The following is a 24947-nucleotide window of genomic DNA, read 5'->3' on the forward strand; positions in this document are numbered from 1 at the left end:
GTCAAGTGATCGATAATCCTATCCCTCACAACAGATTCCATCAGCTTACAAACAACACTTGTCAGACTGACAGGGCGATAGTTGCCGGGGCTGCTTTTGTCACCTTTTTTGAACAATGGTGTTACTTGAGCTTCTTTCCCGTCGGACGGCAAAGTTCCTTCGTTCAAGGTTTTGAGCAATCTGGGATGGAAGTCATCTGGTCCACATGACTTGTTGGGATTTAGAGTTACCAGGCGCTTGAGAACCTCTTCTTCGTGTATTTCAAAACCTATTAACTTCGAGCCGACTGGGCGTTCCTCAATATCTGGAATACTGTTCAAGTTCTCATCTGTGAACACACTGCTGAAGAACTGATTAAGAACGTTTATCTTGCCCTCATCAGAGGAAATCTTTCGTTGGCCTACTTTCAAATCAGATATACCATCATTTGACTTACACTCCGAACTAGCGTACAAAAAAAGGCTTTCGGATTCTTTTTTGCATTTTTAGCAATATTTTTTCGAAGTTTTCTTTCCCTTTGGTTTTCTCGGAAGCATTTACCAATACATGGCCTTTATATAAGATACGTTGCCATTAACTGATTAAGGACGCCACCTGGCAATTATTCTCAGATAGTTAACTAAGATTTTTATTATATTTTTAACCTTCAATTTCAGGGAATACCAGAAGAATTTGTCTTCAAACAAGCACCTTCAAGTTCAACACACTCACCAGCACAGGGCCATCTCTCAATGTCCTCATCCGCACTTTCAGCTGAACTTCACAATCAAGTCTGTTCATAATCATTGATTGATAATGAAAAATAAACAGTTATATTAATTTTTTGTGTGATACTGTTTTCAAAGTTCATTTATACCAAATAATATATATTAACAAGTTTGCAATCTTGCAAATATTTTTAGGGAAAGCTAATGGCACATTTTGCCTTTAACATACTGCAGAGTTATTTTGCAAACAATGCAATCGTGTGTTTAAAAAATGGTGACTCATTTAGTTCAGTTCAGTCCTAGATATCAACCAAATTTTTTAACAATCATTTTAAAAGATATAAAGCTATTCTGTAAATTTTGACAGATAGTCAAAAAATATATTATAAAAATGTATAAAAGTATAATAATATGCGTTTAAAAATTACTTTTTAAAGACAACACTTCCAGAGAATCCAGTGTCTCCAATCTTAAAGATGTACCATGAATTTCTCATTGAATTTTCGAATATTAAAAAAATTAATTTTTCAATTTTTTTAATATAGAAATTTTTTTGATACATAAATTTTTTCAAAATTATTTATTCTATTAATTGATTCATGCATTGAAACTTTACACAAGTGGGCAAAATTTCAGATCGATAGGATAAGTAGAAGTGTATTAAATTTTGATCACAAGATTTGTAGCAGACAGACAGACAAACAGACAGACAAACAAGAAGTGAAGTTAAAGAGAAGTGTTGTAAAAATATATCAATATTTGCTACAGAATTAATCTCTGTCACACAATGCATTAGTTAAGCACACTTTTAAGTCATGCTTCTGATAATTATCACAGATAATCATTGTCAATTCTTATCATTGCGCAAGTTCTGAATTGCGCGTCGCTCGTATCGAAATTCTTTCTTCAATAATAGACATTAAGTTGTTAAAATAAAATTGAAACAACAGCAATTGATTTTGGTCGTGCGTGATAAATGTGATAAATGGATATACATATTTTTTATTACTATCACACGTTTTCCTGTAAAGAATTGAATTGTTAACTATTTACCCGAGATCAAAATAGTAATATGTTACATCTGATAACGCCTTTGCTTGTAATTATATCTCAATAAATATGAAATTTATTATTTAAAATCACGCTTAGAACTCGGTTCGTTCAGAAAATGTATATACCAACTAACCGCGTGTAAGAGTGCATATGAGCAAACTCTTTCGTCAGATTATCCATCGTATAAATGACTGATTTGAGCTATAATTATTTCGCTCAGCGATGAATTTCATGAAACTGTCAATAATGATTACTATGAAAACCTCATTTGCAAGCTGCAAATATGGGAAATCAATTCGGAACGCGGCATTCCTCTCATTGTAACAGGGTTAATTATTGGTTTATATCACAAAATAAATCAGTTCATTCATATTTTACCCATAATTACTTTGTATCAATATTTTTTGTAATTTTAGGGTAATAGTTATCTTGCACCATTTTAGGGTGAGGAAACTGACTTCTATAGGACTGTAGTAAACACGGGAGCGCAGCCGTGCACCACCAATGTTGTGCACCAATAAGCCCTGAATCGAACGCCTTGGATCTCTCATGACCTACACCAATCAGCCGTGCACCATTCGGCTTTGTCCTCTTCCGGCCTTGACCACCACCTGCCGTGCACCACCAGGCCGCGGATCGAATATGACTTCCAGGCATCGTTAAATTACGTAATTTTACGTTCACCGCATCTGAGGTTAGGTTTCAGATAGCATATCCAAAATTTATCGTCCTTCGACAAGTGGCCGTTCGACCGAGAGCTGGTTCGACCCACGGCCTAGATACGGACGGCTTGAAGTGTTGAAGGCTACGTTCCGGAAGGCAGGAATTATGATGGTCCATTACATCCAGGGCAGTGGTGGTCTTCGGCGGGCGACCCGTAAACACACGGTCTTGGCATGTCTGGCTGCAATACTCCCGGTAAGTCGTCGCACAGATTGTAACTAGGGTAGTGTGTTAGGGAACCAAATTTCACTAATTTTTGATGCTCATGTGTACGCTAAATTCATTCTCTTGTTCAATTAATTAAGATTTAGAATAGAATAGAAGTGTCAGCACTGAAGAAATAGGCCCATGGCCTGTTGATTTGTTCATGATGCGTTAATGTTCTGTTATTGTGTTCTGTATTGTTGTTTTGTTTATTTGATTACTTATACTATTTATACCATTTCATTATTTCTTCAAGTTATGTTAAGTCGGCCCATGCTCTTTTATTCCCTGGTTTTATTAAATTTGTAATCTGATCCCAAAACATTTACATCTATCTTTCCTTCTTATTTATTCATGGCCTCTGCGCTAATAGTTTACTAAGTTATTTGCCTGAGAGGTATACAGTAAGTAGGTCACCTAGGGTTGACCTCACCTGCAAATGCGCCGGCAAAATCGTCGATCACATTAAAATAGAGCTGATTTTGTGGAAGACTCTAGATATAAGAATTCGTAAGCAGAGGAAATGAACCATGTCTTCATTGAAACGTTCACAAGTCCAGTTCTATCGTCAGCTAGTACAACCTAGAATACAAATCAACTAACGCAAAGGAAATTCACAGAGTAAATATTGAAAGAATCCAGATTCCGAACCATTCTCTATAATTTCTGTTGTCAGTCGACTATACTCTAATAAAAGTTTTTAACTAGCGACGAATGAAGACTCTGGTAAAGAGAATAAACGTTTTAAACATTCCAAGTGAAGACAGGGTGAATTTATTTTATTCCATATAAGTTATTTATTATGTAAGTTATTATTGATCGTAATTCTTGATACGCAAATGCAAAGGATTGTGGTAGGTTGTATTATGCCTGCACAATAACGGTTTACTGGGTCACGATGGACAGAATTTCCTCGTGATAGTTTGTCATCCATAAGACGTTCGCTGTAACACGCTCGATGGCTTGGTCGACAGCACGTGAGGCAGACCCTAGGCTTGTTAGGTACTTCTCCTTGAAAGCAATCAGCTGCACGGAACAAGATTACGTTACATAGCTAAAATCTCATGACAAAAATCTGAATCCTAAAATATGCTTGTTATTTTTAAGAGTATGAAACAAACTGGTGTGAATTATGAAAAAGATCACAACAGAGACAAAAATGAACGTGAACACCAGTCAGCTGGGAAGTGTGATGGGACATTGATTCGGAATCCGACAAAGGAAAGCTATCTTGATAAAATTCTGTACATCTTATTCTGTTTGAATTATTATTAGCATTTAGTGGCTGTACTGAAGTTTTTCATGTTTAGTCTCTATCCCGTAGACAACTGGAATACAAAAACCGCAAAAGGCTGAGTTTGATTAAGCGTGAGAAAATACGGGTGGACTCACAGAGTTTGCGGATCGAAATAATTCTTTTGGAGCAGTTAAATTTCTCTACGTGGATAAATAAAAGCTATAACGTTATTTTAAAATAATGAATTCATTATTTTAATGTTGATATTAGGTACGAACTACGAAGCTTCTCTAATTCGTGATTTCAAACGACCGAGAATCACTAACCTTGTCCAGCTCAGCTTGCGTATTGAACTCTCTGGTTACAGATTCGACGTAACTACTCGCACTCAGGAGTAAGTTGAAGCTGTCGAAGGTTTAAAAAAACATTATCACACACAACTGATGGACGTTTGAAATTTCGTGAACTTTTTTATTATGAATCACTCAAAGTTTCAACAATTTTATTGATCATAGCTTTTCACTGCTATGCTTGTTCGAAGATGAGAAAAACTGACAGTTATAGGTACATATTCTCACTATTTATTTGATAGTAAACTCACTCATTCGCTCTACGAGGGAATTTACTCACTCATTCGCTCTACGAGGGAATTTATAACTTGTACTCACTAGGCTGCTACGTGTTCGAAATTTTTGTCTAGATAATCAAAAGCGATGTTGCGGCCCAAGTCATTAGAAGCCACGGCAGAGAAAACACGCTTTGAATCTTGTTTCCTCACCGGGCTGCCGTCAGTGAAGGCCATATCCAGGTAACTGTGACGAAGCATCATACATTAATTTTGATGGAACTCATTAACAGTGACACATCACGACGGCATTAAAAGCTTGCTACATGATTTCCTATAAAAAGAAATCTTTTTCTAAATACGTACGCTTCGAGGGTACTGATATTTTTCGAACATCCCAGTGCCGAGAGGAGTAAGTCGCGTTCTGATGCCAAAGAAGTATTCTTCATCACGTTCAATGCGAAGTCCCAGTCGGAGTCTTCTCCTTGAGCGATTCCCGAACAGTACACCGTCAATTTCAGGTTTGGTGACACGGTTCTGAGATTGCAAGTTAGTCTCGGTAAAACATGATTCAGAAGATAGTAATCCATTTACTTTACAGATTCTTCAACAATGCGCATATACAATCATAAAGAAGTCATAGTTCGTACAAGGATTGGCAGGAAGACTTATTCATACTCATGCAGTTGAACTAAACAAAAGGTCTTGACTGATATTCGAGATGAGAATATTTTTATAGCGCGAAATATTTCACTACTGCATGTTAATTTTTTTGCGACCTAGAGTATTGACATGGAAATTACAGCGGGTTATTTATAAAAATGAATTTCCGTTCTGAATTGCTAATTATCAAGATAGTAACAGGTTAAATCATTAGAAATTCAACATGAATTTCAATTGTTACCTTAAAACGAGTTATATATAATTGGTCATTCTTACGTCGGAGAGCCATTGCTAGCCAGCCATTCCGAAAAGAGGTCTCTGGATTGCTGCAAGCATTCGGACATAGCGAGCTTACAGGCCCATGAGACGACCAAACTCCGCATTAGCTTCTTCAGGTGCGCATCTGACGCGTTATCAGTGAACCCAAAAATATCGTATACAGGCTTCACCTGAGACCTCAGGTATTCCTTGGAAGAGAAATCGAAGTTTTTTAGAGTTGTTATCATGCAAATGATACTTAATTAGCACACGGTTGAGTTCCGAAAGCCATTCAATAAGAGGATATTAGAGGATACCTTCATCTCCGTGTGATTAAGCTGAGAGAACATCGACTCGAGGTATTCCAGGTTCCGTATAGCTGACGACCACGGTACGTAGTCTAATTCTTTAGTCAAGTAGGAGTGAAGCTTCAGAGCCACGTCATAAGAAAGCATGCCTGTGCACAAACAAAAATGAATAAGTATATACATTTATTAAGAAGAATGTATATGAATCTTGCAAAATATACATTCCGGTATAACCGTCCCAGACATGCCTGCTTTGGCCAAATTCATTGAGTCGTCGAGAAGTTGAGCTCTGTTTGCTGATCTTATGACGGTGTGGTTGGCTTTCAGCTGGTTGATTATAAGATTCCAGTTAGACAAGTCGTAATTCACTCGATAGTAACCGATTTGTTCTGTGTTGAATATAATCCAATACTCATCAGAGGGTAAGTCCGCAATTTCCATCTCAACTTCTGACAGCCATTGTACTTTTTCTCCTGCACTGCTGCTGCCCGACGGTCCGAAGTATGTGAGTGGCACCCACCACGTGTAGCCCGAAGTTGAATTACCATTCACCAGGAAATGTTCCTTGGAAGAGAGAAAACACGTGACACTTTTTATGGAACTTGGCCTTCTTTAGGATAAGACGTGCAGGCATTTAAGTAAGATATGAATGAAGTACCTGTCTGACGGTTGCATTTGTTCCATTTTTTCGCTCCACTGTGACTACAGGAAAGCCCATCTGTAGTGTCCAGGTGTCCATTATTTGTTTGACTGTAACATTAGAGTCAAGTGTGCTGTCATTGTGCGCCTGCTGCGTCAGGAACTCCCACAGTTGATCCTGTTCAGCGGCCGCGTACGACCTGGCCAATGTGAACATTAGCATATTTATCGCTCATTAGGAAATCTGTTGAACATTAGAAAATCAGTTTAACAATTGGATATCAGTTGAACATTAAGATATTAGGTGAACATTAAGATATTAGGTGAACTTTAAGATATTAGGTGAACATTTGGATATCAGTTGAAACACTTGGAAATTGGTTGAACATTGGGAAATCGGATAGACATGAGGAGATCGGTTGAATAACAAGAAATCGGTTGAAAATCAGCTGAAAATTAAGATATCAGTTCAAAAGCATTTTTCAATCAAGGGAGAAGGAAATAACGCTAAAAGAACTTAGTTTATTTATTCTTATTATCTCCTACGGATGGTAATCATGTAGGCAGATGAATCATTTGGTTATCAAAAAAGAGGCTTTTAGTCATTTTAGTGACATATGCCTTCCAAGAGTATCCACTATTGTTATTTTAGTTCTTTTATTTTTGAACTTACGCAACCACTGATTCATAGATGTCCGAGAGTAGGTTGTGGAAACAAGTCCTCATGTGTTTACCAGCAGACCTAGTTAGCTATTGAGTCCACGATGTCACTGAGACCCTCCCTTATACGCCGAGTCGCCAGCTTATACAGCATATGTGTCACGAGGAGAAGAACCCGGTGGGCGGAAGCGAAGGTTATACAGGGTGTCCCAAAAAAACGATACCCAACTTTGAATGGCTGTAACTCGAAAAGTAATAGAGTTAAAAAATTTTGGAAGGTCAGGATTTGTTTCATATGTTTTTCTCCATTTCTCCACCAAAAATCAGACAGGTCGATGTAGCCATAAGTGTTTGATAGAACTTTCAGTGACATGTGCTAAAATCGTGCTTGCGCAAAGTTTTAGTAAGATCATTTTGCATAATCATTACGTTGTCTTGACATGTTTTCTTTTCGCTGTTTGATTTTTAGCGCATTGTCTCATTTATGAAAAAAAGACACTATTGTGCTCGCCATGTCCGTCTGTCCGTCCGTCCGTCTGTCGTCCGTCTGTCTGTCCGTCTGTCTGTCCGTCCGTGACTTCATGTTTTCGTCGACGAGAAAATGCGCTCTCTGTCACTCACTGCAGTGAGTACTGAGTTACATTTTTTGTATCTTTGTTGAGACAAAACTTCACGCTTATCCTTCACGACCTTAGTAACGTAACTCGATCCTCAGGTAGAGCTTAATCGATGAGCACTGACATATATACTTATTTCGCGTGATAACTTTAATCAACAAAAATACTTCTATTTAGCTCTCAATCATGCTCGATGGACTTTGTATCGAAAATACTTAATAAAAATTGGAACGTATAGACTAATATGAACTACCATACTTCTAGCTGAGCTTGAACTGTAAATTAGTTTTCGAAACGAGCTATGTTACACAATTTTAGAGTATTCCAAGGACCATCATACATCAAATACTGCGATAATTTTTTATCTTCAGGCTTTAGCTTACCGGTCTTTGAGATAGTTAGTAATTCCTTTGTTGAAAGTTTCTTCCGTCAGGAAATGGCTCATCATCCGAATTATCGAAGCCCCTGAAGATAGCGTTTGTTAAGGTCATCGAAGAAATGAAATCATTGGCAACCCAGTAATATTTCATTAGTGTGATCACTGTGATGGCATTTACTTGTGTTTATGTTAGCAATGAAAGTCAAATCAAATAAATATGTTATTTCTTACCTTTGTTGAATAAAATTGCATCGAAAATTTCTTTTATTTCGTCCGGATGTTGTACAGGAATTCTGATAGGATAGGATGAAGTCAAGGCGTCTATACCCAAGACATGATGAACGTCAATCGTCACGAACTGATCCAGCATCTTCCATTCTGGTTTAGCCTGGAGGAGTTTTAAAATATTCTTTCGTTTATGTGAAAAAGTCGTTGTAAAATTCTTGTTGATATTTTTTTAACTACAAATAGAAAAGGAATTCTTCTTACAACTGCACCTTGGAGGTTAAGGAACATTATAGCTGGCATATTTTCATTTTCAGTGTATTCAGTTTTCGGTTTCTATCAGTTCCATAAGGTTTAAAGCTCCTACAACCCAAAAATCCTTCTAAAACGCCAGTATTTTTCTTTGATATTGAAATCTTTAAAACCTTTCAAATTACCAACCCAGCATCATATTAAATATAATCGGGTTACCCACATGATCGAGGCCAATGTACTCCATATAAGAAGCAAACCCTTCGTTCAGCCACAAGTCCGTCCACCAAGAAGGCGTGACCAAATTGCCAACCCTGCATCATATTAAATATAATCGGGTTACTCACATGATCGAGGCCAATGTATTCCATATAAGAAGCGAAGCCTTCGTTCAGCCACAAATCCGTCCACCAAGAAGGCGTGACCAAATTACCAAACCATTGATGGGCCAACTCGTGCGCTACCACCACACCGATGTCCTGCAGGTTGGAAGCTGTGGACACTTTCTCGTCGTACAGCAACCGCGGCTCCCTGTTTTATTTTAGTGTTAATTAAACTAATGAAATTAGTGGCAATATTAAAAATAACTAAATCCACAGTGAATTAAATGTGATTGAAAGAAATACAATAACCAACAACATTGATAATATTACTGAAATTATAGGGAATATTGCTGAAAGAGCCTTTTTCACTACGTTAAAGATATTATAACAAAATTCATTTTTTTAATTATATTACTTGTCGTTTGATTTAAATATTACTACCTGAATATTGCCCTATTTTCAAATACCTGAAGGCTGTACAGTCTAACTGTAAGTTAAACAATCTACCTGGAGGTTATGCAGTCTACCTGTAGGTTATACGGTCTACCTATAGGCTATGCAGTCTAAGTGTCTAACTGTAGGTTATACAGTCGGGGGCGCAGCCGTAGGCCACAAATTTTACTCTTATATAAGCCCTGGAGCCAACGCCTAGCTTCACCATGCATTAACTTTACTCAGCCTCAGAACTAGAAGCCGCAGACTACGCTTGAACTCTGTAATCCAGGCAAGCGACACACTGCCGAAAGATAATAGCGCCGTAGGTCTTCAGCCAATGCTTAAGCATGCTCGCTCATAAGCAGGCAGTTCACCATCCGGCTGTACCTACCCCGGCCAAACTCTTCTGGCCTAACCTATTCACGCTGTCCTGTCCCGGCTCACAACCTTCTTGCAGCCAATGACTGGCTCTACCAGCGCACTTGGACCGCCTTTCTAACTTCTTGCAGCCAATGAGGTTAGGTTAGGTCCGCTCAGGTTTGTTTTGGGTAGAGAAAGGTTGCAGCTCGTATAGGTTAGGCCTGAAGAGGTTTGGCCAGATGCAGTATGGCCATGTTTACCTTTGGCAAGCTTATTTTGTGGCGGTGGACATATACGGCGCTATCGCTTTGAGCACTTGACTTCATTGGCCGTTATGCACTCTAACGTTCTTGCCTATGGAAAGGAATATGAACTAAGTGTGAAGTATGGCAAAGCTGGCCTCCGGCATGCGTCCCTTATACAGTCTACCTGTAGGTTATACAGTCTACCTGTAGGTTATACAGTCTACCTGTAGGTAATAAGGCCCCAATTCTCCATGGCGCCGGCAGCGAAGTCTGGTATGGCGATCATGTCTTGCTTGGGCAGCGGGTAGGGAATGTCGAAATGTTCTTCGAAGAATTCCAAGACGGTCACTCCAGTATCCAGTGCGAACTGTGCCTGTTCTACTCCTTCACTTCTCGCGTACACTTCACAGGAGAACAATTTATATCGTTAGTTTGATTGAAGCGCAAAGGAAGCAAGAAGAAAATAGAAAATTCACAGTAAATAAAATTTTGGCTTCTCAGTTTTTTTTCTCTTTTTTTCTTAAAAGCCAAATTTGGTATTGCTCTTTTCCTTATAATTGTATTTTATAAACTTTTGGGCTGATGATGGAGCTGGTCTTCGAATCGTTGTGATGAGTATTGTGAATTTATTTGCTTATTTATTTATTTTTTTGTTTTGCTTTTAAATTTTCGGAAGAATTTTTTTCGTCTAATAATAGATCATTGCTGGTTCTTCATAATAATACCTCGCACTTCATTCTTGTAAAAGAACAGTCTAAAATATGAAGGCCTATATTTATTTTACTTACATGTACTATAATAGGCCGATTTTTCAAATCAACTCCAAACCCTATTATTTAAATAAAATTATGAAAAAATTGAAACATATCCCGGTTTACTACAACTTCAAATTTGTGTTAGAAATTAGTCTTATTGTACTCTATTTCAACCAATACTCAAATAATAACATAATAATTATAATAATAATAAAAGCGGTTTCAGCGTTTATTAGGCCGTACATCGCAGAACATTCCCAGCATTTTGCGGTCTCGAACTCGCAACTCACTGATGCAATTTCGCTTATGCTTAACCGCCCGGCTTCCTCGCCGATTCTGACCAGAAACTGGCGCACTGAGCGGGATCGAACCCGCACCTCTCTGCTCCAATCTTGGTACTATGAACTTAAACCACTAGGCCACCCTGCCTGATAAAATTCATAATAACTATGAACTGATATCACCATCGAGTTTACACGACCTTTTAAGCCATTCGTTTCTATTGTGTAAACAAGGTTTCGTTAGGGTGAATTTTAAAAATTAAAATCAACTGAATGATGGTCAGCGTTCAATCAGAAAGGACCCTGAAAACGCGATTTGTATTCTCACCTCTGAATTCGACTCCAGTGCTTGTAGTGCTGTTCAGATATTCAAAATCAGACACTACGAAGGCCACAAGGTAGGTGGACATCGGCACACTTTCTTCAAACTTAGCCAACACCCACCCTGGTTGGTCATCTCTGCGGACGACATGAACTCGGTTATTAGCAGTAATTTATAATTAAATTATGTAGAGTAACAGAATTAAGTGTAGTACTTTACATTAGTTGGAGTGTTTTATAATGATGGTTAAATTTGATACTTGAAAATATAATGGACTCACACAGGAGCCGTTGAACTTAGTGGCATGTTGGAGATGACAGTCTTGTTTTCATGAATAATGGAAATAGAGAAGTTTGCCTTCAAAGCAGGCTCGTCGAAGCATGGGAAGGCTCTTCGGGCGTCTGTCGGCTGGAACTGAGTCGTTGCGATGTACCTGGAAATGTATAAACAATATTGACTAAATAAATAGGTACTACCATCTTAATAATCCAGTTCTATATTTCTTTAATGAAATTTTTAACTACTATCGACAAGCATTTAAAATTTGGCTCGCTGTTCATGGCTTGGAACCATTTACATTATCTCACTACCTCCTATAATCTATTTCTTACTATATAGTATTATACATCATTGATGTCTATATGAAACTTATCTTAATATATAGTGTTACACATCATTGAATTCATGATCCTGATCATTACACATTCCTTACACATCATTGCCTTCTTCGTCTTTGTACTCTGAGCGATAGAAGCCTCGCAGCTGATCATTCAGGAGCCCCGTATACTGCATGGAGAGCACCACCGTACGCCCGGGTTCCAAACGACGCTCCAGATGAAGGATAAAATACTCGAAGTCCTTGTGGTACTCGTAGACAGTGTGTGCGATCACAGCCCCATCTTGCGTGTTCTCTGTTACCTAAATTCGAGAGAAAAACGCTCTTGCATCCGCAGCCATAAAATAATTCCATTCTAAGATAGGTTAAGCGCTCCAAGTATGAACGCGTTCAAGAACAGACTAGATAAAGCTATGGAAAAGTATATATTCAGATTTGAAATGCCTAGCTCCTTATCGAACCCGGTGGAAGTCTAGTAGCTGCTTCAAACTATCGTCAGTCATGAAAAAAAATCCGGTCAAATGACACGATTTTAGATCTTCTATGAACAAGGCACGAAAAGGAAAAGAATCGGCGACAGGCCACATCAGGCCTACACTTCAGCGTCGACATCACTATGCTATGTTATGTTATGTTATGTTATGTTATGTTATGTTATGTTATGTTATGTTATGTTATGTTATGTTATGTTAAAGGAATTGAATCTCAAAGTTATTTTGAGACCTGGTGCATTTGCATACTAATAGTGACAGAAGGCTTCAACGATAAACCGTCAACAATTGAGTACCTGAATGGAGTTCCTTTTCACTTCAATGTCAGCCATGTGCAGAACAATGCGAGAAGTAGCACTCAGGACATCGATTGTAATGGTCACTTGACCATCGATGGAAAAATTTCCTCCAATGAATGGCTGAAGCGTGACGTCGTAGTGGACTGGCGAGAGCGCAAGCGGCAGTCTGATTGTCAGGGGCGGCTCCAGAGAAATGTTCTAAGATTACAGGAGAAAAACAATGTCTATTATGGTAACAAATGAAATTTTAATCATGCGAAAAACTCATAATCTGGGGGTGAACTGCTATACTCGTGAGCGAAAAAGTCAGCAATCATAATATCATAGCTCAAAATATTGTGTACCTGAAACATTTTTAATGTAGAAAGTTTCGATATTCCCACATATATTTTATTATTATAGCGGTTTCAGCGTTTATTAGGCTGTAAGCCTGTCGCCGAACATCGTAGAACATTCACAATACTTGTTGCGGACTGGAACCCGCACCTCTCTGCTCCAATCCTGGTACTCTGAACAGTAACCTCTGGGCCACTCTGCCCAGCGGTTATTGTCAACAGAGGTTCATCTTAAACTTTATAATTTATTTTGTTAAAATGCTACTTATTTCCAAAAGATGAAATAAAAATGTGCCCTCACCAGCCACGATGCTATGGAACCATAATTATTCTCCACCCATGCTATGTTGGTCGTGGTGCGGTCAATGGCTTGATCTACAGCCTGTGTCGCAGTGCTCAGAGTTTGGCTATTGTTCCATTTGAACTGCAGTAGCTGCGATGTAAAAAACAGAACATGTGTGGAATGTTTCACTGTGTGCTATGGTTTTATTCGAATGGACATTAAGTTATTATTGTAAACATATTTCTGCACTTTCAAGCGAAAACTTCGGCAACCCTATCAAACAATTTACAAAATGAGTGATGTTATTACATTGATATTAAGGAAATCTTTCAATGCGGAGATGGGAATTAATTGCTGTAAGAATAGTGGACAGAGGAGAAATTTGTTATTGTATAATATTTTTGGCTTTAATTATGTTTTGTCTCCTTGTACAAACCTCATCCAATTCATCTTGAGTCGAGAATTCTTTAGTTGCGTAATCAACAAGCCGACTTAGAGTTGTGAAGGCGTCAGACCTGAACAAAAATTGCGATTCAAACACTTGATAAAAATATTTCGATTATTGTCAAAAAACACTCATAAAAATAATAGTCAAAGTACTGTGCCTTCTTCAATAATTCTCAGAAAACAATTTCAGAATGTCGGCAATATTCGCATTCGTGAAAGATTTGAAGCTCACGTTGCTGCTATTGTTTCCCAGTTTTCGTTCAAATATCGCCAGGCAATTGCCTTGCCGACATCGTTGGCAGCGACTGAAGCGAAGACCGTTGTCGCATCTTGCTTCCTGATTCCACTGCCTTCTGTGAATGCCATTTCCAGGTACCTGTTGTTGAAGGTAACCGAAATACCGGCTGAATTGTTTATTTCTTCTTCTTCGTCAAATTATATCGGAACAAACATAAAGGGGTAACTAAACTCACGTTCTAGATTATCATTTCAACACTTGAAAATTTTAAATACAATATCTATGAATATTTCTATAGATATATTGCAAACTTTGTAACTCACTTCTGGAGGATCGTAGTGTTTCTAGAGCAGCCGAGAGCTCGAAGAAACAGGACCTGTTCAGTGGCGAGCTTGGTCTCCAAGTAACGGCCCCACATGACGTCCCACTCTTCATTGCCACCCTCAGCGATGCCAACGCAGTACACGGTGGACTTGAGGGACGGAGGCACTGCGCTATGATGGGTTTATCCATAAAATGGAATGAAGGTTAAAATGTGGATGTTGAAGCTTTGCGGAAAAATTCAAGTTTATCACACTTGTTTCATGTCACTGAACTGATAGGAAAATATGAATTTTTTACATTCGAAAAATTTGCAGTGATACCCACGTTAATATCTGGGAAGCATTACTATTGAGCCATTCGTCGAAATATTTGGTAGCTTTGGCGATGCAAGTTGTGTGTCCCAAATGGCATGCCTGAGTCACGGTTGATGCGAACAATAATTGTTCTTGGTGAGACATCGAGCTCTCCGACATCAACAGCATTTCGTCGTACAGAGGAGATATCAGGCCAAGAAGGAAGCTCTGAGTAGAGGTAGAGACGCGTGGTTAGCAGAATTACTTACGATTAGATTAAATTACTGAGCAATGGAGGGTACTATTAAAAGACTTTCTAGTTTCGTTGGTGATGATTGTAAAGAGTTTCTCATGCTGACCAATCAGAAGGTCTGCCGGTAAACATGCTCTCTTACCGTGAGCTGCTGGTAGTCTGGCCTGCCGGTAAACTTTCTCTTTTACCGTGAGCTGCTGGCAGTCTGGTCTGCCGGTAAACATGCTCTCTTACCGTTAGCTGCTGGTAGTCTGGTCTGACTTTTACCGTGAGCTGCTGGCAGTCTGGTCTGCCGGTAAACATGCTCTCTTACCGTGAGCTGCTGGTAGTCTGGTCTGCCGGTAAACATGCTCTCGAGGTAATTGAGATTGCGGATTGCAGACGCCCATGGCACGTAAGCTCGTTCCGATTTCAGGTATGTGCACAGTTCCAGGGCTGTCTGGTACGAAACGATTCCTGAAAAAAACGAAAGAAACCGATTTATTTTTCACTCAAAAATCAGGCATCAATTCTTTCTTTTAACAATCCAAATTAAGCAAAAATTACAAAGTAATCAATATACAATGGACACTTAAAGAGCTCCGCAAATCTGAAAATCCAATACCCAAACATCGCTTATAAAATCTGTTACTGTTATCTTAGAACAATGCCGAATCTTTTATCAATTCAAATAAAAATATTGCAGTGCTTCTTCTACATTGTTCAGCTTTGATATAGATGGAGACTTCGTTTGACCAGGGGTTCAAACTTACCTGCTCTCGCAAGATTTAAGACGTCGTCGAGTAGCTGAGCTCTGTTGACGACGTGTATGACTGAATGGTCGACTATCAGTTGCTGCGCAAAGGCTCTCCAGTTTGAAGCGTCGTAATTCACTCTGTAATACCCGTACTCCTCGACGTTGAAGAGGACCCATTCGTCTGCAGGAGCCACGTCATCGAGGACCTTCACTGACTCTTGGTTACTCATCCAGGTGATGTTGTCGCCACTGGAGGAGCTTTTGCTGGTGTAGGTGAGAGGAATCCACCACATGTACTCGGGTCCCTCGCTAGGTCCACGTGAACCGTCAGCGAGAAAACGTTCCTGTGAATAAAGTATCAAAATAAAGTAATTAAAGTTTAAAGTGACTCATCAAAATGTGGTCAGCAAGTAGGACTTACGTTTTTTTTTCAAATATCTAACTTGGTTTACAGAAAAATCAAGGTCCAAATTTCCCGCCAATTTATTCATCATCATCAAGTTTGGATGATTTTGAGTTAATGATGACGATTGAGCTTATTTTTTCGGTTGAATCTCTGCCAGGCAGCGCGCTATACGCGTAATAAGTCACCTGCGTGACGGTAGCGCTGCCGTTTTCGTGTCTGGTGACATTGATGTAGGGATAACCCATCTGCAGGGTCCAGGTGTCCATGATATCCTTCACAGACACGTTCGTCGGGAGGCGCCCGTCGGTCACCGCCTGCTCCGTCAGAGACTCCCACAGGTCGTCTTGGGTCGCCGCTTTGTAGGCCCTGCAATGAAAACAAAATTAATATTTTTCAGTTTATACGCTCTTTCATACCTCTTTATGACTATTTAGATTCATTTTGTTCATTTCTTTCCACAAAATTAATCGAATTTTTCCCGTGGGTATAACCAATTAATTTGCATTGCAAATGCTAATGAAGCAGTGAATATAACAAAATCAGATGTAGTGGGCACTTATTTCTTAGGCGATATCGTTTGCGGATATACCTTTATACTTTACTGCGCAAGTAGAGTTGCCTCGATTGTGCTTCAAAATTATCCAAAAGAAGATCAGTTCCTTGATACTTGCATAGTCGTTGGTCGAAAATAAATAATGCGTAATTGCTCATAAATAATATTCCAAATCATTCAATACCTTGAAAATTAAGACATCAGCTCACATTTTGTTGAGGTAATTGGTGAGACCCTGCAGGAATGTTGTGTTTCCAAGAGAACTTCTCAACATGCGCACCATACAAGCACCTGACGAGGACCAACATTCGTCAGATCAATTTCAGGAGCTTCTAAATTTTTATTGTGTTGCATAATACAGTGCGTTGGGAAAAGTAAAAAGTAAGGAGGCTTATTACACATTGACCTAAAAAAGATCATCTAAACACGAAGGCTCTGCTTGTTCTAGTTATCATGGGCCATACATTGGAACAGAGAAGCTACGGTCGATTTTTAGTGCTCGATTATAATATTGAATAATATTGATTATAATGCTCGACTCCGCCACGTCGATTCTAATATTGACAATAAGTTGTATGCATTAGATTGTAAATTTCAAACTAATAGATTATTTATCATGAATCTTCTTAGCAGTGACCTGTTCTCAACCTTACCAACGGGGAACAGTTATGAATATCTCGAATTACTTATAGTATATAGTATACTTATAGTATAGTATACTAATAGTATAGTATATAGTAGTTATAGCCTTGTTTAAAACAAGCAGTACCAAAGTTATTCATAACAAGCAGTGATTGGCGTTATAAACATTGTTCGATTCGACAACTATAAATCTACGGAGCGATGCCTAACTCAATAACTTCATTAAAGCTTTAATTAGTTGGTATAAGTATAGGGCACTCGCGCGCCTGTAAACCTGATAGTTTTCTTCTCAAACATCACTTCTTCGCTGGCTGACGCAAGCCAGCTTTTCTAGAGCCAAATTTTTCAGCGAACACATCATTCGAAGCCAAATGATAGAATATCATATGACTATATAGTCTATATTATTATATGATATCATTTCTGCTAACCTTTATTGTACGATATTAGGTCAAAGAGAGCCGTGATCTGAGCGGTGGTGTTGACCTCGACGTTGAGGGGGTGAGAAGTGAGCTGACTATCCAAGTCCATCACGAGGTGCATGTTTTCGTACACGAACATGTCCAGCAGTCCCCAGGAAGGCTCATGCTGTTTGGACAGTAACACTCATTGTTTTATTAAACATTATAACATTTTGATATTTCACATGACGGGAATCGGTGCAGATATGATATATATTGCTACACAGCCAATGCATTCAACGAGTAAAATAATCATATATTTCAGAATGCAAATAATTGTTCATAATTAAGATTAATAAGGAGAATTCTAGAACAAACGATTAGTGCGCTCTTTGAAAACGCTAGCTTTCGGAAATTGAATAAGTATTAACATAATCCTTACATGATCTAGTCCGATGTACTCGACGTACGAAGCAAAGCCTTCGTTAAGCCAGATATCCGACCACCAGGCTGGCGAGACCAGGTTCCCGAACCACTGATGGGCCAACTCGTGGGCAACCACCTGCCCCACACGCTGCTTGTTGCTCGGCGTCGACAGTACTGGGTCGTACAACATCGCTGTCTCTCTGTGCGATAGTTGGTCTAATTTAATCTACAACATCGCTGTCTCTCTGTGCGATAGTTGGTAAAATTTAATCTACAACATCGCTGTCTCTCTGTACGATAGTTGGTCTAATTTAATGTACAACATCGCTGTCTCTCTGTACGATAGTTGGTCTAATTTAATCTACAACATCGCTGTCTCTCTGTACGATAGTTGGTCTAATTTAATCTACAACAGATCGCTGTCTCTCTGTACGTGGTCTAATTTAATCTACAAAATGGCAGTCTCTGTACAGTAAAGATGAGACTGCTCTGATCCTATGGAGTAGAGGGGACTGCTATGGACACAAAGGATATTCTGATTTGGGGGACAATATCGCTATCGGTCTCATTGCGCGATAGTTCTTCAGAATTAACCCAAATCATTGGTATCTCTCCAAACTTTTATCAACAACAGTTCTTACAAAAATGTAAGACGATTCATTACGTGATGAATTTGAACACGTCAATTCATCAAAGTTCTGAAATTAAATTTAGTATTTAAATAGCTTCACGTATTTTAGAACTAATTACATATTTTGCTTATAAACATAATTTTTATCGTTGGTCCAAAACTGGGTCGTATGCGGAAATTTTTACATCAATATGTATTTAATCATACACTTTCACAGTATAATACCTGTAAATAATAAGTCCCCAGTTCTCCATAGCTCCGGCAGCGAAGTCTGGCACGGCCACCATATCGAGCTTGGATAGAGGGTACTGGATTTGGAAGTAGTCTTCGAAGAACTTGAGTACAGACGGTCCCACTTCTTTGGCGTAGGCGGCCTGAGCCATCGCCTCCGGACGTGTCATCACTATAAGCCGAAATAGATTCAATATTAGAGAAGAGACTTTTCACAAGGATTTATTTCTAGCTAGACATAAGTTATTGTTTTTAAACATAGGCCAATTTAAGAATTTTGATTAATAGATATTCTCTTCGTAATGATAGCGATAGTGCATTAAAGATAGTTTGTTTCGAAGATGACAATTCGAATCAAGATTTCTCACCGCTAAAATTGACCCTTTCTCCAACATCGATTTTTCTCACAACATTCCATTGAACGAAATCTTTTGTGAAGTCCGAAACCACGAACGCAACCAAGTAGGTTGACATAGGAACTGTCTTTTCAAATTTATCCAAAACCCAGCCAGGTTGATCCGACCTGTTAAAAGATCGGACAATTCAGTTAAAGTTTTCAGAGTGTCGTATTTCATCGAAATGCTAGCAATAAAATAAAATGACACAATGACTGCTTATAGTTTTCCTCTAAATTTGTGTTTAACGAGACAAAATTACGGTTTAACTACTGTGTTCATGAAAAAAAATATCAATAGATCAATTAGGTTAGTTATTCTACAGCACTACTGACAAGATCATTTATTTGTGTTTGCTTCAAATTCAACATTTAAAGATTGAACAGAAATTTCAATGACATTTTAGAGGTCGTTAAATATTATATATGAACAGCAAGGCGATTATTTTTTATTTTATTTAAAGGCGATTAGTGGAAAAATCAGAATTGAGGTCGGGGTCTATGCTTAAGTGGCCGCGACGAAGGCGGCATTCTGAGCATCGCTCGCACCTGTCGCTACTCCAGGCTAGTAAAGTACGTTTTCTGAAGAAATCGACGGAGGAAATTTCTAGAACCAAAGCTGCTTTCATACGCTCTTTGAGTAAGTTTAAAAATTAGTATGGTGTACACAAAGCAGACCAAAGTTAAAAATGGGACAAATTATTTGAAAGGAAATAGCATCACCGCCGACACAAGATTCCAGTTCAATCTTGATTTTACGAACTGCGTTACGTTGTTTCGTGCAAGGATAGATGTCAAATTTTTCTCAAAAATTTAAATTCTGTGCCACAAGTCATCGATATCTTGAGTTCTGTGAGCCTCAATGCAGAACCTATCCTAAACTCTGCACACTTGCGTGCCATTTTGTGTAGCGACAGCAGTCATTCGATGATTTGCATGAACGTCTCTTTTATGCGCATGGTAAACAGCGTACACAGCCGGTATTATTAGGGCATGATCCTGAATCTCCACACAGCAAGCATACAACCCTTCCCCGCAACCGATACATTTTCCTGGCTACGGCCGAAACTCGGTGACTTTTCCATGCAAAGACGTGATCTCTTCATTGAGTTTATTGCCATGAACATCCAACCAAAAAACGTCGATGTTGAGTTTTGCAAAGACCTTATCTCTGATAATGTTCTAATAGTCACATGATAGTGATACACCATGACCTTACTGTACGGGAACAGGTATAAATGCAGGGCTGACTCTAGGCAAAGTAAAGCTAGCTCTTGTTAAAACATTAGTTGCATATCGGTTAAATTCTGTGCGAGCGCCAAGTGCTCCAACGTTGAGTTACGCATCATTGACTTTTACGTAACTTAACAGCCCCACGAAATTGACGAGGTTTCGGTGTTGTGCTTCTTACCACAAAGTTAGCAATTAATTTTAAACACCACCGAACATTATGCTCGACGTACATGGGGGAGGACCATTTGGAGTCTGCAACACCAAAGTATTTACATTTTTATCTTCATCCACGAGTTTTAGAAAACTGGAGCCTTTGAGCCAAGTCAGTTCTACTCTATAAAAAATATTAGGCTTGAAAGTTGCTATGTTTTCTGAGGTATGGCAACCAAATTGTCGAAAGAAGTCTTCACAGTATTGCAGAGTACTGTTGTTCACTGTTATACTCCAACCCGTTTTCTTGCTTGTTGGGGTAAATACTAAAATTTGAAGAAATTTCTTCCCTATTTCTTTCGTGATCATAAAATCAATTAACATGTGATCCACTTTACTTATGACAAATTGTTTGTGGCAATCAAATTCGTAATGCGAATTTCCATCAAAGGGTTGAGCTAGTAATAACTTGGGATAAACATTGGCGGCCGTATCGTTTTTTCCAATATAAACATTTTTAGTCACGTTCCTTTCGATGAAAGTTGGAAAGTTCAAAACTTCATAATTAACGGACAGGAAAATTATGCATCCCATAACCGGTTTTGCTCGATCACTGATTTGCATAAAATAAAGCTGATGCATAAGTGGTTCCTTGATCTATATGGTAAATTTGGCTCGCTCATTGTTGTCAATTTAAAACTCAATATTAGTGTGAATCATCATAAGGGTAATCCGGTGCCAAATTCTGTCGTGAATAGACCCAGGGATTTTTTTGTTGCACATGACTGTGCCGTTAACGCTTACTAGAAGCTTCAGTCTTCCATGTTCTAAGGAAATTTCAATCGAGTCTGAAGTATTGACCATCGACCACGTTCGCCGAACGAGAACCTATTCCCACTCGGAGTTGAATGTTTGAAAAAGGAATGTAAGAACAAGAACTGGCATAGCAGTGAGCTGAGGCGGGAAAATAATTTGATCATTGATCGGGAAGCACGCTACTTTGTTAGACAAAAAATTGCTGCTGACATTCAAAGGAACTCCAGAAGCACCCCATATCCAGCTTAGCGATGCTGAAAATTTAACTGGAAAATCAAACTTCTTATCTTTTTGTAACTTCTTCATTGCCAATCCAGCCTGCTGAAGCTGATACTCCGTTTCATTCTGCACGCTTAATCCGACATCTTCGTTCAAGAAATCCGTCAACCGAGATAATTTAGCCTTGTTTTACCGGTATCGCTTCTTAGGATTCCTCGAATGATCAATCTTACTAGATGTTGCTCTCACTTGTCTTGTTTCCGGTCGAATTTCATTCACGCTGTTAAATTTTTCGGAGAAGCATGCAATCATGTCAATGTTCGCAGCGATTGCGAACAAAAAGTAGAGAAGCATTTCGGTCCCGACAAAAGCACCAATACGAATTCTAATCTCCCGAACAATTTGCAAGAAATAAAATAATGAGCGTATCTTGTATACATACATAGTTACCCTCGTAATACTAAAACGAAGTTATTATTTAATTTTTTTTTAATTTGACTGATCTTGCAAAGACAAATGGTGTTTAGTTCAAGCGACCTACTATACTTACTTCTACTACTTAGTTTACTTACAGATCGAATGAAATACAGATCGAAGCATCAGCATAAGTAATTCATTCGCAAACCATAAAACGAAAAAAACTCATTAAGTAATGAAAACTTGTTGGTTCACAAGATATTGATTCTTACTATATGATATTTCACATGATTTTATGGTCCTTCTGTATGCCCAATGTTCCAAACTTAATTCCTATATCTAGTACGTACGGAGATGTCCAGATCGGGGTTGAATTAAAATTAGTGATGGTCTCGAACCATGCTGATTGCCTAGGTATTTCAACGGCCTATGGAAGTGGCACAATAAATTGTTCGCCTAATTTATACTTTTTTTTTACTTGAAATCATTGGGTATGTCAGACACGCAACCATAATAAAAGACATTTCAGATGTGTTTTCTCGTTAACAAATTACTTCTGAAAATGCATTCACCTCCTAGATTTGTCATCATAGTTGGTTAAACGGACCGAATCATAGGCAGAATTGATAGCACGGGAGCGACATTGCCTATAGTAATTTGCACAAAAAACGATATATCATTAATATTAATTACTCACAGGTCCTCACTGGACAAAAGAGGAGTGTTGGCCACGGCATTCAAGTGGCGTTCCCTGATAATGGAGATGTTGAAAGTGGCTTTCATGGCCGGCTCGTCGAAACACGGGAAAGCCATGCGGGCGTCGTTCGGTGACATCTGCGTCATCGCCAGGAAACTGCAATGGAAATCGTTTTCGAAAATTTGCAAATTAAATGAGCAGCCCAAAATTGTGTTAATCATCTACAGTGATTGTCTTTTATGTACGCAACCCACGCTTTGTGATTACCTTCGTGATTTATGTACTCAACTCATAGAAAAACGTGATTACCAACTAACACAGATAACTAGCTAATCAAGTAGGATCTCATCTTGATCTATGACCTTAAACTGAGCTGCATAGGATGAAAATGTAGCAAATAAATATTTAATAAACTTACACTTCAGTTCCATTCTCATCGAAGTATGATGAGCGGTAGAAACCACGAAGTTGATCATTCAAATTTCCGACGAAATTCACGGAGAACACATAAACTTCTTCGCGAAGTAGCTGCCTCTCGGTGTTGACGATTAAAAACTGAAATTCCGGGTTGTAACTGTAGTTTAAGGTAACGTCCGTCGTTTTGGATGAACTGGATACCTTGGTCAACTGAAAATATTAGAAAATAATTAGTGTTGATACCAATTCACTGAACAGCGTCAGAGTTACGCGCTATTTACGGTGTTATATTTTAATACTAAATATTTCCGGCTGTAGTCATTGTTCGATGTTGATTCCGTTAGATCACTTAAAATGAATTTACCTTCATGGTGCTGTTATCCAAGCTTATGTCTGATGACATATGCATTACTATTTCCGATGTAGGCTCCTTGACACGAATTTGAATGGCCACTTGACCATCGAAGGTGAAGCTGCCATTAAGGTAGGGCTGAAGGGTGATATCATAATGTTCGGGCACCAGCGATGTGGGGAGTCTGGTTGGGGGAAGGGGATTGGGTTGGGGCTCCGTTGTGGGTGCAGCAGTCGTGGTGGTAGCAGAGTCTGATTTTGATTTATTCTAAAGCAAAGAAAAGACGAAAAGTTTTCATCGATGTCTGCAATTTAAAACTTCACCTGCGACGTGTTAATTGTATTTTTTTCATGTATATGTGTTGTGAGAATTTTTTTATTGGTGAAAACGTTACAAACTATGCAAAGCTGCATACCTGATGATAATATAAACATGATACTTCTTCAATTTACAAAAATAGAGTATTTACATAAGATTTTACAGTTAATTTTCCAATATTCTAAAAATTTACTATTGACTGTAGTAAATAGCAGCTTTTTCTGTACGAGTAAGTGTGATTAACTTAGAGTCTTTTCAATATCCGTAGTATTCGTAATTTATGAGTAGTTTTCAACCCTCGCGTAAAAAATCAGACATGCAACTCATTAGGACTCGTTTCAAACACACACTTCAGCAGACAAACAAAAACAATGTATTTGAATAAATATATCTGCATGTCAGGGTGATTGTTGAAGCGGTTGAAGCCAGTTCAACAAGCTCACCGATAATCCAACCCCCAGCCCAACCGCCAGAGCGATAGCAGCGGCCAGCACAACACCCGCGATGATGGCCCGCTTCTTGGTGACGGTGAAGGGAAGCTTTTCCCACCATTTCTGCTTCCCCAACTGGGAAGAGTTGTCTCCCACCGACATCAATAAGCCTAAATCCTGATAAAACCATAATTTAATTATAATAATATATCCAAGGATAAAACTCTAATTTATTTTATATTCGTACGGGTCGATTTAATTTTTAGATTACAGCATGTGTCACGAGCAGTTTTCAATGCACTGAGGTTTGTAGCAATTAAACATGGCTTTCTCATTGAACAGAATGTAACCATTATTAGGTTTGTATTGAAACAGTTATATTCTACTGAGTCTAAAGACTTACAATAAAAGAATGAGCTGAACTGGGAGACGATAAAGGTAGTGTGACTCTGATCAAACCGACGTCTTCTGCCTCACTGAACTCGGTGCGGCTTTACCGTTCTTTATTAAAACAATCGTTCTGTATCAGAGACAGCGGCTTCTAACACCTACGAGCTAGGCGCATAAAACAATAAAATCATAAATTATACAGCGTGTTGTATAAAGGCGTCTGGGTATTCTTCTTGCGATGTTCATCGTGTAATTTTGTAACAAGAATAGAATTCCTTATACTCTGTAAAGTATAAT

General features: G+C 38.7%; 1 protein-coding gene across 1 annotated transcript; it reads right to left on the bottom strand.

Annotated features, from left to right (window-relative positions):
• Positions 1-2580: 2580 nt before the first annotated feature.
• LOC108673077 (aminopeptidase N) lies at positions 2581-24717 on the bottom strand. Its single transcript, XM_047879992.1, has 35 exons — positions 24664-24717; positions 24273-24437; positions 23524-23778; positions 23161-23369; positions 22743-22898; positions 19185-19339; positions 18811-18988; positions 17971-18154; positions 17559-17715; positions 16695-16776; positions 16118-16298; positions 15543-15870; positions 15104-15246; positions 14569-14765; positions 14244-14414; positions 13915-14058; positions 13672-13750; positions 13254-13385; positions 12615-12815; positions 11924-12129; positions 11492-11644; positions 11218-11348; positions 10078-10255; positions 8916-9021; positions 8714-8791; positions 8245-8401; positions 8018-8099; positions 6377-6557; positions 5967-6282; positions 5728-5867; positions 5429-5619; positions 4856-5026; positions 4593-4736; positions 4251-4329; positions 2581-3713 (listed from the first exon to the last, which is right to left on the bottom strand). Exons 2-35 carry the CDS (start codon positions 24420-24422, stop codon positions 3573-3575), a joined length of 5556 nt encoding a protein of 1851 aa, XP_047735948.1. The 5' UTR covers positions 24423-24437; positions 24664-24717; the 3' UTR covers positions 2581-3572.
• Between the last annotated feature and the right edge of the window lie 230 nt (positions 24718-24947).

This window comes from Hyalella azteca, unplaced genomic scaffold (genome assembly GCF_000764305.2).
Source record: "Hyalella azteca isolate HAZT.00-mixed unplaced genomic scaffold, Hazt_2.0.2 contig4363, whole genome shotgun sequence".
NCBI lineage: Eukaryota > Metazoa > Arthropoda > Malacostraca > Amphipoda > Hyalellidae > Hyalella > Hyalella azteca.